The sequence below is a fragment of the Choloepus didactylus genome, chromosome 2, assembly GCF_015220235.1.
Source record: "Choloepus didactylus isolate mChoDid1 chromosome 2, mChoDid1.pri, whole genome shotgun sequence".
NCBI classification, from domain to species: Eukaryota; Metazoa; Chordata; class Mammalia; order Pilosa; family Megalonychidae; genus Choloepus; species Choloepus didactylus.
In genome coordinates this window covers 218,509,666-218,522,425 of record NC_051308.1, presented here as the reverse complement: position 1 = coordinate 218,522,425, position 12,760 = coordinate 218,509,666, and the positions used below count along the sequence as shown (strand labels likewise).

The 12,760-nt window shown below is 46.6% G+C and overlaps 2 protein-coding genes across 2 annotated transcripts in view; one reads left to right on the top strand and one right to left on the bottom strand.

The window, feature by feature from the left end:
* ZCCHC17 (zinc finger CCHC-type containing 17) overlaps positions 1-4,114 on the top strand; it is a 95,778-nt gene extending 91,664 nt beyond the window's left edge. The window contains exon 8 of the mRNA XM_037827907.1: positions 3,059-4,114. Within this exon, the coding sequence (XP_037683835.1) occupies positions 3,059-3,220 (162 nt within the window). The 3' untranslated portion in view covers positions 3,221-4,114. The remainder of the gene's footprint in view (positions 1-3,058) is intronic.
* Positions 4,115-4,715: 601 nt separating this feature from the next.
* Positions 4,716-12,074, bottom strand: FABP3 (fatty acid binding protein 3). The gene is made up of 4 exons (XM_037827908.1): positions 11,916-12,074; positions 8,543-8,715; positions 6,515-6,616; positions 4,716-5,009 (listed from the first exon to the last, which is right to left on the bottom strand). Exons 1-4 carry the CDS (start codon positions 11,986-11,988, stop codon positions 4,956-4,958), a joined length of 402 nt encoding a protein of 133 aa, XP_037683836.1. The 5' UTR covers positions 11,989-12,074; the 3' UTR covers positions 4,716-4,955.
* Between the last annotated feature and the right edge of the window lie 686 nt (positions 12,075-12,760).

Here is a 12,760-nt window from a genome sequence, read left to right as displayed (position 1 = left end):
TTCAATGTTTTGAAAGAGTTTGAGTAAGATTGGTGTCAGTTCTTTCTGGAAAGTTTGGTAGAATTCCCCTGTGAAGCCATCTGGCCCTGGGCATTTATTTGTGGGAAGATTTTTGATGACTGATTGGATCTCTTTGCTTGTGATGGGTTGACTGAGGTCTTCTATTTCTTCTCTGGTCAGTCTAGGTTGTTCATATGTTTCCAGGAAATTGTCCATTTCCTCTACATTATCCAGTTTGTTGTCATACAGTTGTTCATGGTATCCTCTTATAATTTTTTTGATTTCTTCAGGATCTGCAGTTATGTCACCTTTTTCATTCATTATTTTGTTTATATGGTCTTCTCTCTTTTTGATTTTGTCAGTCTAGCTAGGGCTTGTCAATCTTGTTGATCTTCTCAAAGAACCAACTTTTGGTGATATTTATTCCTCTCTATGTTTTTTTGGTTCTCTATGTCATTTATTTCGCTTTAATTCTTGTTATTTCTTTCTTCTACTTGGTTTAGGATTGGTTTGCTGTTCATTTTCTAGCTTCTTCAGTTGATCCATTAGGTCTTTGATTTTTTTTTTTTTTTTTTTTACCCTTTATCTTCTGTTCTCTCCTCCCCCCAGCTCCTACTTCCAGCTTTCTTCTTCAAGTACAATTTCTGAATTACTGTTCTTCGTTCAAACCCAATGCTAGATACAAACTGAAAAATGATGCCACCTGCTGGAGATTGGCTTTTCTTTGTTCATGCTGCAAAAGTGCTTTTGCATCAAGCCTGGGTCTAGGAGAACGCCGTCTCCCCCCAAGTCTTCCTGGATAGCTAGAGGCCATGTTCCACTAGGGAACTAGGGTTCTCTAATGATTATTATTATATTATAAGATAAGGAATGAGCAAAAAGCTTTCTAAAATTAAAGCACTCTTTGGAGGGGAGGCAATATTACTCTCCTTTCTCATTTATTTATCCAGGGTGGGTCAGGCTTAGAGGATATTGGGGCCAGACTCTATGCTTGCTGATTTACTTTCCCAGGACCCAGCCCTCCCTACGGGGCAGAACCTGATGAAGCTCCCAGAGCCATATTTCCTGTGGTACGCTTTCATGGTCTTGCCATCCTGAAAGATGCAGCACCATAAGCTAAACCATTGATTTGCCACCTCTCACCTCTTCCCAGTCATGGTTCCTACAACTTGGTAATATGGGCCTGGGAAGCCCTTAGAGACTCCAGGAAAGAATTTTGGTTTAATCTCCTCTCAAAACATTGATTCATGTTCTGTAGATACTTGACTAATACATCAGAACAGCCTGGGATTTTCTTAAAATGAGAGGAAAATACTTCTAGCTTCCACTGAGGGCCTGCTGTGTATCAGGCATTCTAGTTAGTGCTTATCTTGTTTAATTCTCATAGCGTCCTTTGAAGTAGGTATTTATTATTCCCAATTTACTGAAAACTGAGGTTATACAGGAAGAGGGGCTGTGTGTTTCAGAGGACAATTCAGGAGATTTCTAGTCACATGATCTACATTCAAATCCCAACCCTGCCTGGCACAAGTGGCTCTCAACTTCTCTGGGCCACAGTTTGTTCATCTGTAAGATGGGAATGGTGTTTTCTATACTCACAGTAGTAATGGCAGTTAAGTGGCAGAACACGAAAAGCATGTGAATGTTCAAAATAAGGTAGGACCTCCAGTTAGCAGAGTGTTCAAAGAACACACTCTGTGGGTGGTACAGGCCTTCTCATGTCCTAAATTCCTTACTGTGGCCCCTGGAGGCAGACCAGTGATTTAAAACAACTAATAATAGCTACCAGGATATATGAATTTCACTGAATATAAAGTATACTATCTCATTAAATCCTCACAGCCATGTGACATATGGTACTTTTCTTATCTGCATTTTATATTTGAGGAGACAAGGTCTCAGTGAGGTGAAATGACTTGCCCAAGGTTACAGAATAGTTAAGTGACGGAGCCAGAACTCAAGTCTAGGTCTACCTGACACCTGGTTCAGTGTTTCCACCATTTCTCACAGCCAGCTACCAAGACCTCAGTGTATTCCTCAGGCATACTTATTATTCTCAGGATGCTGATTGTTAGCCCATAGGAAGAGCAGGAGCCTCATCTTCCTCTGCTCTCTCCCTTTCTCCTCCCATTTTCTCCCTCTTCCTCGAAACCCAATATAGATACATGGAATCCAAGGAATAGGCTTGTGCAATGCTTAATAACTGCCCTGAGCACCCCATAGAAGCCTGGAAATCTGCCTCCCATCCTTTGTATGGGTTTGTATTGTCACTTTGACAACATGGTGGTGATGGAAAGATCCTGCTTAGAGTCTAAGATGCCTGCATTCAAACTCAAGTTGCCCGCCTACTATGTGGATACTTTTGGAAAAGTTTTTCTGAGCTTTGTTCTTCATATGTATAACCTCATGAGGTAGTTGTGAAGGATGGATGATAAATACTCAAGGGTAGCAGTTAGAAGCTCATGAAGTAATGACAATTATTTTCCCTGAAAGCAGGGTCTAATTGAAACCAGATGAGGAGTTAGGAATCCTATATCTATCACTCTTTTATTCTGTGACCTTGGGCAATTAAGTCAGTCTTTAGAAAGCCTGGTTGACCTCTAAGGAATCCTTTGGGCTTTAATATCCTAGGATTTTAAAAAATGAAAGCAATAGATGTCTTTTTTTAAAAAATCAAACTGCACAGAATTACATGAAATAAAAAGTGAAAGACCCATTCATTTCATTCCTAAGGTAACCCTTATTACCAATTTGATGTGTGTGCTTTCAAGTGTCTTCTGAAATATATACGTATACATTATATGTGTGTACACAAATAAATATTAAATGTACCAGAATCGACAATATATTCTGTACTATGACTTGATTCTTTCATTTAACTTTTTTGGCCATTTTTAACTGTTAGTACTTAATAATGATTTACTTTATTATTTTAATAACTATGTTTTATTCCATTGTAAAAAGAATGTCTTATTATTTAAGTGGTCTGCTATTGATTACATGCCATAATTCTTTAAAGTAAATATACATGTTCAATGTTTTTAAATTTTCTTTTCAGGAAAAGAAGAAAAAGAAACATAGAGACAGGAAGTCATCTGACTCTGATAGCTCAGACTCTGAGAATGATACAGGCAAGAGGACAAGGCACTCATCAAAAGACAACAAGGGAGCAAAGAAGAAGAAAAAGAAGAAGAAGCACAAGAAGAAACATAAGGAGTGAGAGTGGAGAGTGGAGGGGTGGTTGAAAGAATACAGTACCAGGAGCCTTGTCCCTTGAAGCCCTGGCTCCTGGAAAGACTCAGTAGCAAGAATATGGCCTCCCACCCCATTGACTTCTCTCCCTTGGGAGATGGCTCCCCCTCATGCAGCAGGCAGGTTTGAGAGTTAGAAATTAAGAGCAGCTGCCTGAATTGTTGTTTCCTTATCACTTCTGGTCCCTCGCAAGTGACCTCTACAGCTCACCCATTCGTTCACTCAACTTCATTCAGGAGGAGGTCCCATTGTCCTTCCCAGCGGCCACTGCCGGAGCTGGATTCTTGTACAGGAGCCCAGGCTAGAGCCACAGGTACTGCTGTGGAGGTGAGTCTGGCTGTAGTTGCAGAACAGAGCAATTGGTCCCTCCCTGCTATCTGTCCTTGGCTGATAGGCAGATGATCCCTGCTGTATCCACCACAGAGGCAGAGAGCCTCTTCTCTGGCAGCATAAGGGGAGAGTGTGATAAGAAGTGGTACTCACTTTTTCCAGTCTCCCAACATGGTTCTAGTGTGCTAGAAATGACAGCCAATGGCCACACCAGAAAATAATCATCCACAGTGACTGAGCTTATGTGTGGCATTCCTCCAGACCACTGAACCAGACAGCACAAGCCAAGATCATTGCTTGTACTTGTATTTACTACTGTGTGAGTCAAGTCGGTTCCACTTCAGGTCTCTGCTTAAAATTCCTGGCACTTAATGGCAGTGTGTTTGGTTTTAAACTTACTGAAAGTTTCGTGTTCCTTTATTCTCTCTTCCTGGCTAATTTACAGACTTAAAGTCAGTGAGCCTGGATTAGTTGACCAAAACAAAAAACAAACAAACCAAAAAACCAAAAAAAAAAAAAAAGCAAAAAAAAACACCAAAACATTTATAATGTTACCTTAGACCTTGGCTAGAAGCCCAGCTGAGGTACAGAGCCAGAAACACAAACAGGTCATAGCCTTCTTGGTAGACCACTCATAAACCCTCCCTTCTGCAGTGATCAGAGGACCTCTTCCCCCAGAGCTGATTAGATAATTTGTAACCATGAGCTGTAGCCAGGGGCATAGGCAGGAGCTCAGCAGTCATCTTGGCCAGTGATCCTCTTCTACCTCCATCACGCAAGCCTGGATATCATATCCCGACCCTGTGCTCTGGAAAAGGAGCAACTGTACAGACCCCACAAGCATTCCATGTAGGATAGGCCTGAGGTGACAGTTCAGTAGCCAAGCCTGGGGAAGCCCCACCACTGATTTATCCACGTTGTGCCAGCTCAGTGGGGACAGTGTAAAGGTAAGGTATAAGTACAGGTGTTTTATTATTGACTGTGTGAGGTGATTGGCTGATTACTACTATCTGTGAGACTGTTCATTCCAGTCTTTTGTCCAGTGCCTCTTGCTCTGGGTGACCTCCAGTCAGTCAGGCATTTCTAAAGTTTATCACACAGGAGAAAAAAACTCAGAGTCATGTCACCAAAGGCAAATGTGTGGCCTCAGGCTTTGCTTTATTGACCTCAGAGCACCCTTTAGATGCAGTTAAAAAAACATACACACACAATGGGAACTGGAACTGAATCCAGGCTGGTGCCCCCTGATCCAAGAGAATTCACCAACCAAAGTGGACTTATACAAAATGTTAGAGGAAAAGATGAGGCATTCTGGTGCTGAGTCCAGTGGTGGCCTGTTGGCAGAGGAACAGTCAGTGATGGAGTGGGTACGTTCATGCCCCTCTCTCATAAGTGCGAATGCTAACTACACTGCCAAAGGTGAGTGTCTGGAAGGAAAGAAAGAGTTAGATTAGGGCAGGTGTGGAGGCAAGGAAGGTATTGGGAGCACTCTCCATTATGATGGGGACAGCCCTCTACCTTCATAATAGTCTTACTTTATTGAGTACCTACTATGTGCCAGGTACTTTACATACATTTTTTCCTGATCCTTACGCCAAGTCTTTAAGCTAGCATTATAATCTCCATTTTAGAGATGAGGAAAAGTGAGTCTGGAGAGAAGTAGTAACTTGGTCTAGATCCCAGAGTGTTTCTCTTTCCCTTGTACCATTTCACTTCCTTCATCTCTGGTGCCTAAGACAGTGTCTGGCACATAATAAACAAATAGGTAAATAAAAATGTTCTGAAGACTCTTGAGAAACAACCAGGCTAAGCCACCAACTCTCTATTCCTTCTTCTCTTAACTTAGGGGAGTGCCAGGGCCAGAGCCTCAAGCCCCCACCATCTAGTCTAGCATCTTTTTTTTTTAATGCAATTTTACTGAGATATATTCACATAACATACTAGTCTAGCATCTTAAAGCCAAGCCCATGACCTCATCGCCTGCTATTAAAACACAGTCCAGTTACCCAGTGAGTATTCAGGCCTGCATATCACATCCCCAGCAAAACATTTCTTAACTCTGCAGGGTCCTCTGCCCCATAGGAGTACAACCATGCAGTTAGCTGTGTATACTGACCCAAGAAAGTCTACAGTTAAGATGCTGAGGCAAAAACCTTAGGCCCCACAGAGTTAGGAGGCAGAGACTACAGGTTGATTTGCTCTCTCTGCCTCAGGTCTAAAGGTGTTCAGTCAAGGCTACGTTCTCCAAGTGAAGTCACCAAGCTTGTCCTTAAAAAGATAGACTCACCAGCCTGGTTGTATCACTTCCTACCCAGGCTGAAGTCAGGTACTTGTAGTGAGTACATGGAAAGCATTGAGGAGGTGGGGTTGCACTGGGGGAAAAGGACTTGGAGGATCAGCTACCACCAGCTTTCCCTAGTTTCTGACCAAAGGCTTCACATGTGACAGTGCAGCCCTAGGGAAAAGGGAAGGGAATGCTGTGATAGGAGGTAGGCATCTCTGCTAGAGGCCTGGAGTTGGATTTGGCCTTGCTTTCTACCTCTCACTGGGGCCAAGGCAAGGCAGCAACATAGGAGGAGGAATCTAAGGTTATAGGGCACCTACTGTATTCCTCTTACCACACTGGTGCTTTGTGCTGTGCACATGCTGTCTTTAGACATCACAGCTGCCTTGCCCATTTTACAGCTGAACTCAGAAAACATGACTTGTCCAAAGTCATGCAGCCTGTAGGCTGAGATTTTAATCTAGGCCTGTGTGATTCCAAAGCCACTACAGAGAAAATTCCCGCTTAATACCACCCAGCCCCTGTCTCTGCCCTCCCTTATCCCATCTTCCATTGGTTCCAGGTTAGGATTTTTGCTGTTTAAAATAGGTCCAGCTCAAGGGGAACAGTTGTAACCATTAGGTGAGGCTCCAAAGTTGCTGATCTTACCAGGATGAGTTTCCCATCCTTTAGCTCTCGCACAAGTGTCGTCTCTTTCCCGTCCCACTTCTGCACATGGACAAGTTTGCCTCCATCAAGTGTCACAATGGACTGTGGAAAGAGGATAGGAGTCTAAGCTGTGATCTGAGCCAGGATTGGGGGACAGGTAGGAGGTCAGAAGACTCAGCCTCTGACCCAAACTAGTGATGATGCTGGGACCAGAGATCAGGCAACCCACCTCCAACCTAGCCCTGCAGGATGTCCAGTTCACCTCCAGCCTCTGCTTCACTACTTCCAGGTGTTGGGCCAAGTAAGGGAAAGGCAGGCATTGTGTTGGAGCCAGACAATCTGGTTCTCAGATGTGCCACCAGATTTTGACATGAGTACTTACCCTATATGCAGGGATTTCCCATAGCCTCATTTCCCCTAGGATATATAAAAGCAGCACGTACCAGCCTATTTCCCTGAGAAACCTGGCTGGGGAGTAGTAGTCCTGAGAATCTCTCTCCAGCATTGTGGTTATCACACACAGTGTCAAACAGTCTTCCCCTTGATATTGGAAGTATTGGGAAAATGGACTTACTTGCTTTTATTCTTACCCCTCTTCTTGGTCTATACCATATGACTCCTTCAGTTAACCAGTGGGCAGCAATTACAGTGTCCTGGGACTGAGTGCCCTTGAAGTGTTCCATGTTCCTTGGTCCAATGCCCACTTAATTGTCTGGGCTTTGCCAGCCTGCATCAACTGATTCTCATTTGGCAGTTCTCCCGGGCCTCTCTTGAGGAATTTGGGGACTCTGAGCCAGGCTGTGGGACCATGGTTGAGCAGGGCTTGATAGGAGAATCTGAGAAGACTGTCTTTGGGGTCCTCACCCCCACTTTCCTCCTCATTCTCATTCCCCCCAGCTTTCTGCCTACTAAGAGTAGATTATTTTTGGCCTGCGTACCCCAGAGGACTACTGTTCTGTTTAATTGGGGTTCTGGCCCCTTAAGAAGGGGATAGGTCCAAGGACGTAGGGGCCACCTTTAGCCAAAGCCAGCTGCCAGCTGCCAGCTTTAGGCACCATCAGCAGGCTCTGCTGCCAGTCTCCTATGCCACCCTAGGCTGGGTTCTGGGTCTTCTTCCTCTGTAAGAAGCCCAGACTCTACCCTGTCTTCCCTGGGGGGCAGCTGTGAGGAAGAAGAAACAGCTGAGGTGCTGGATGATAGGATAAAGGTGGGAAGAGACTGCTGTAGGGCACCCTGTAGAGGTCAAAGCCCCTTTGATCTTTCTCCCCGATGCATGGCAACCTGAGCAAGCTGCCAAGATAAGAGAGACACTGCAAAGTGACAGAGCCCTGAGATGGGAGGTAGGTGCTCCCTCTACTTAGAGGTGGAGGGCTAAGGTTTTATGGGAAGACACTGCAAACACACCCAAGACAGTGTGAATGCCCTATCCTGGAACCTTTAGCTCTTCTTGGTTTTTAGTTCCTCAGGGTCATTGGCCAAACCCAGGATTGAAGAGGAGGAAGCACTGGAGTAAGTCTCGGTCTCTTGTCCCTGACTGCCTCCTTTTTTGCTGGAGGCCATGCTTGACCTGTTCACTCTGAAGGGCCCATACTTCTGGGTATCATTTCCAAAGTACTTCAGGTCCAGTCATGGCCCACATAAGTCCCCCATCTACAGAAAGGGAAAAAAAACCCAGAACTGTTGTGTGCCTTCCACAAGGTCACCCAGCTGGAGCTGAGGTAGACACTGAGGTCAGAAGAACATTTTGACTCTGTGCTGCCCACAAGGCTAAGATTTTCATCCTAGCTCTCCTAGAGGCAGCTAGTAGATGCTTCTCAAAAAAGGAGGGGAGGAAAACAGAAGGACATGTATTTAGGTACCTGGGACATGGACATTCCAACACAGTCCAGGCTTTATGAACCGTGTTTCATTTAAATCCCTCGTAATAGCCTGCCCTTCTCATGCTATGACAGGAAGTCAAGGCTACCAGCCTGTTCCTCTTCAGGGTCTTGGTGCCCTCCAGCCCCCATGCCTGCTTCCCTGACTCACCTTGACTTTCCTGTCATCTGCCGTTGTCTCATCAAACTCCACCCCTAGCTCGAAGCTGATTTCCGTGCTCTTGAAGGTGCTCTGTGTCTTTATGGTAATAGTGTCCCCATTTTTTTCAATGATTGTGGTAGGCTTGGTCATGACAGCCACCTGCCTGGTAGCAAAACCCACACCTGAGGGAAGGAGTAAGGTTACGAGTATATGAGCTGGAGTGATCAGGTGGGTACTATGAGCAACTCTAAGAACTGGGTGTGGAGAAGAGGGAAGGGGACTTAGCTTTCAAAGCCTTTGCATGACCATGTTTAAAAAACTCAGTTTTTGCCTTAGCTCTGTGCATTGAACAGATACTACTGATGCCATTAAGTAGATGAGAAAATTAAGGAACAGTCTGCAAGTCAATGGCAGAGCTAGGATTAGAATAAGCTATCATTAATTGAGTATTTTCTGTGTGCTAAGCACTGTACATGCATTGTCTCATTCAACCCTTCTAGCCTTCCTGAATGGTTGATACTCTTGTCCCCACTTTATAGATGCAAACACAGATAGCGTTGAAGTCCAGGGTCACATATCTGGGATTAAAACCTAGAATTGTCTCTAGAGCCCACCTAACTGCTCAACCATAGACTCCCAAGGCTGAAGCACAGGGTTTCCCTTTCAGGTCACCTTAGTAACTTTCGAACCACAGGGTGAAGAAAGAAGAGAGATGCACACTTTACCCATCAAAGCCTCAGGAACAAGAATTTTCCAGCTTTGGAAGTTTTTATCCCCAAACCTGAGAAGCACTGGTGCCCTTGACCCATAGATATCGAGGCATTTTCAAAGCCTCTTCTTATCCATGACCTGGGAAGTAGGTGGAAAGGGAGGTTTTCTCCCATTGTACAGATTTAGGAGGCCATAAAATGATAGTGACAATGAGTTAGTATATCAAGTCTCTGGACTCCTAGCCCAGTGCCCTGTGGGGACTCCCCTCCTGACTCAGGAATGGCTCCACCAAGGTCCTAAATGACCTGCCACTGAGTGAAGAAGAGCTTTTAGGCAAAGCCTTTACCTCTTGAGGTTGTAGCTTCCCTGGGCATCTGCCCTTTGGCCACTAACTTCCATCTTGACTGTCCTGTCCCTCTGCCCCAAGAACCTATGCTGAATTGTCCTCCAGAAAAGAGGTGAGATGGTCTGTGTAAAGTCTCCACATGTGTCTGGCATGTATGTGCTTGCTATGAGCTAAGAAAACTATGCCCTGAATAGGTTGTTTTACTTAATGTTCACAATAGCCCTGAAGGGTAGATTTCATTATCTACATTTTTACAATGAGGCTCAGAGAATGAAGTGACTTGCCTGAAGTCCAACAGAGTAAGAGTAAGTGGTTGATCTGGGATTAATGAGCTCCAACATGTTCACCATTCCCCCTGAGCCATTCTGCCTCTCAGCACCTAATCCAGGCACCAAGCCTACCAGATATGCCTGTGCTCACCGGTGTCAGGCTAAGCCTCTTTGCCCCTGAGAACACTTGGTCTAGAGTGAGAGGGGCAGGGACTGCTGTACTGATGCCGGCCCACCCTGCTTGTCCACTTGGCTTTGCCCCTTGGCCTCAGAGTGAGTCAGACCAACCAAACTCCCTGGCACGGAGCAGGGCTTACACTGGGAGCTCTGTTTGCTTAGGATCTACCCAGAGGTGCAGAATGTTTGAGAAGGAAACCACTTTGGGGTGAGGGACTGAGCCAAGAGAGACTAAAACAGAAAAGGTACTGACATTCAGAGACTCAGGAAAAGTTGGGTTCTTCTACTTAGAAAGTAAGCTAAAGCTACTTACTGAGCTAAGGAGGGCCTTTTCCCCAGTATTGGGCCTCAGCCTTTCTATCTATATAATAACAGCAGGCTGGATGGAATCTTAGCCCTAACATGAGGAGTTGCTCAAAGGCAGTTGATTGTTAAGGAAACCAGCCCCCTTGCCCAAATTGGGGCAGAATAAGGGAACACACTTGGTACTGATGTTGCAGCCCAGTTCAGAGACTTGGCTCTTTGGTCAAAATGTCCACTGGAGGAGGCTTGGAAGGAGGAACTAAACTTGGAGTTTCCAACTTCCCCAACAGCTGCCCAGGCCCCCGTTTCTCCAAGAATGGCTGTCTTCCTGGAGTCTCTGGGCATAGTGCCCAAATTAGGGTAGGGTCAGTTGAGAACTTGGGCCTCAACACTTGTGGGCCTCATTTCAGAAAAGGATTAGGAGCAGAGGTGAGGTGCCTGATCTCCCCCTACAAGTTTTGCTACAATCCAGCCCTCTCTGCCCTCCAAGGCAGGCATGGAGTCTATTAACCATGAACACCATTCTGGTTTCTCCTGTCCCATCCTGGGGTCCAGGATAATCTCATACCTAGGGACTTCAGAGAAAGCATATCACCCTCTCCATCTGTGCCCAAGCCAGGAGCAAAAGGGCTGAAGTCATCATTAGCTAAGCAATTCTACCACTCCAATGTGGGAAGAGCTCTGGGTGACAGATCTAGAAACCTGTTTTGTATCATTGTATCGGGAATTACTATGACAAGTTTCTACTCTCTCTGGCCCCCAGTTTCCCCATCTGTTGAATGAGGCAAGGTTTGAGGACCTCCAAGGTCCTCACCTTCTGTAAGATTCTTTGAATCTTTATCCTTTACTCTTTCCCAACACCAGATGGCTATCCCTACTCTCCCAGAACAATGACGTCTCTGCCTTTAGCTGGTCTTGCCGTCTTCAGACTCTGCTGCGGGCTTTCTCCACTTTGCCACACCGTACCGCTAAGTTCCCTGACAATGATTAAAGCCTGGTTACTTATCACTGCAGGACAAGGTCAGGGACTGACTGGGGAGAAAGACTGCATCCTCCGGCAACAATCTTCATACCTAACCCAACATGGAAGGGCAGAGATTGTTGCTAAGCTGGGTGGGTCTCTGTCACCTCCTCCCCACTTCAATTCACCATTCTCTCCTCCATCTCCCACCTCCTAGGCATTTCCTACTTAAGACGGTACACTCCCTGTCTGCCCCATTCCCCTTGTCAAGCTCAGTCTCCACTAATTTCCTAAACAACCCATGTCCCTCCCTGTTTCTTTCCTAGCTAGCCTTTCCACTTTCTGAGATCAGTGCTCTCCTTTTGTCCAATCCCCCACCCCCTTCCCACTTCTACAACATATACTCTTCCTAGAAAGCAGCTCTCTGCCACATCTGCCTCTTTCCTGGGCCTACCTGGGTGTCCCTCTCATCAGGTTCAGACCATGAAAGCCCCGCCCTCGTAAACCACAGCATGCCACAGTCCTCCCACCCCCGCCCCTCACTCCCAGCCTTGACCAGGAGGGATGCAGCCTGAGCGCAGGGTTCCGGTTAAGCAGGACCCGAGGCTCACTCACCAAGACACTTCATGTATTCATCGAAATTCTGGCTGTCCACTAGCTTCCAGGTACCCAGGAAGGCGTCCACCATGGTGAGGCTGGGTTACTGGAGAGAGAAACGATGAGAGAGAGCAAGCTGCTAGGACTCCAGGACCAGCGGCTCCCCTGCCCGCGCTGCTGCTTTAAATAGCATTTGCATCACATGATGAAATGTGGCCCAGCCTCCAGCTCCCGAAATAGGAAGCCCTAGGCTGCCGCGCCACCGCAAGGGGCTGGCCGCCCAGCCCCCAACCCTCCGAGGGGGGAGGAGGCCTGGCAGCGGCGCTCTGCCCGCCTACGTCAGCACCTGTGCCTGGCCTCGGAGCCCCTGCCCCTGGCTGGCAGGATTTGCACCCTACCCTAGCCTCAAGGCGCCTGTCGGAATTTGTGAAGGAAGCAGCTAGAGGGCATGGTGCCCACGAGCTAGGGCACAAACCCCGGACATCTTCCATTCCTCAGTCCCTCCCCGAGCTTGAGGTCAGAGCAGAGATGAGAGACCAAAGTAAAAGGAAACACACTGCTGCGCTGATTGATGCCGACACCGGGGAAGGCCCTGGTTGACTTCTTGGGGCACAGGCATCATTGTTCCAATTTAATACAGGTGAGCAGCAGGGGCTCAGCAGGGAGCTGACAAGATCACAAGGAGAAAGTAGGAGGGGGTGAATTGAAACCTGGTCTAGCTGGCTCCAAATCCTGCTTTCTCCTGCCGCTCCCCTCCACGGGGTGGTGGGAGCGTCACCAAAGGCACTGTCATGATTGAGCTGCTCTGGGCTGAAGTGTGACCCTTCTGTTGGTCTCTGCCTATCATGCCCCGGCATCTCCCT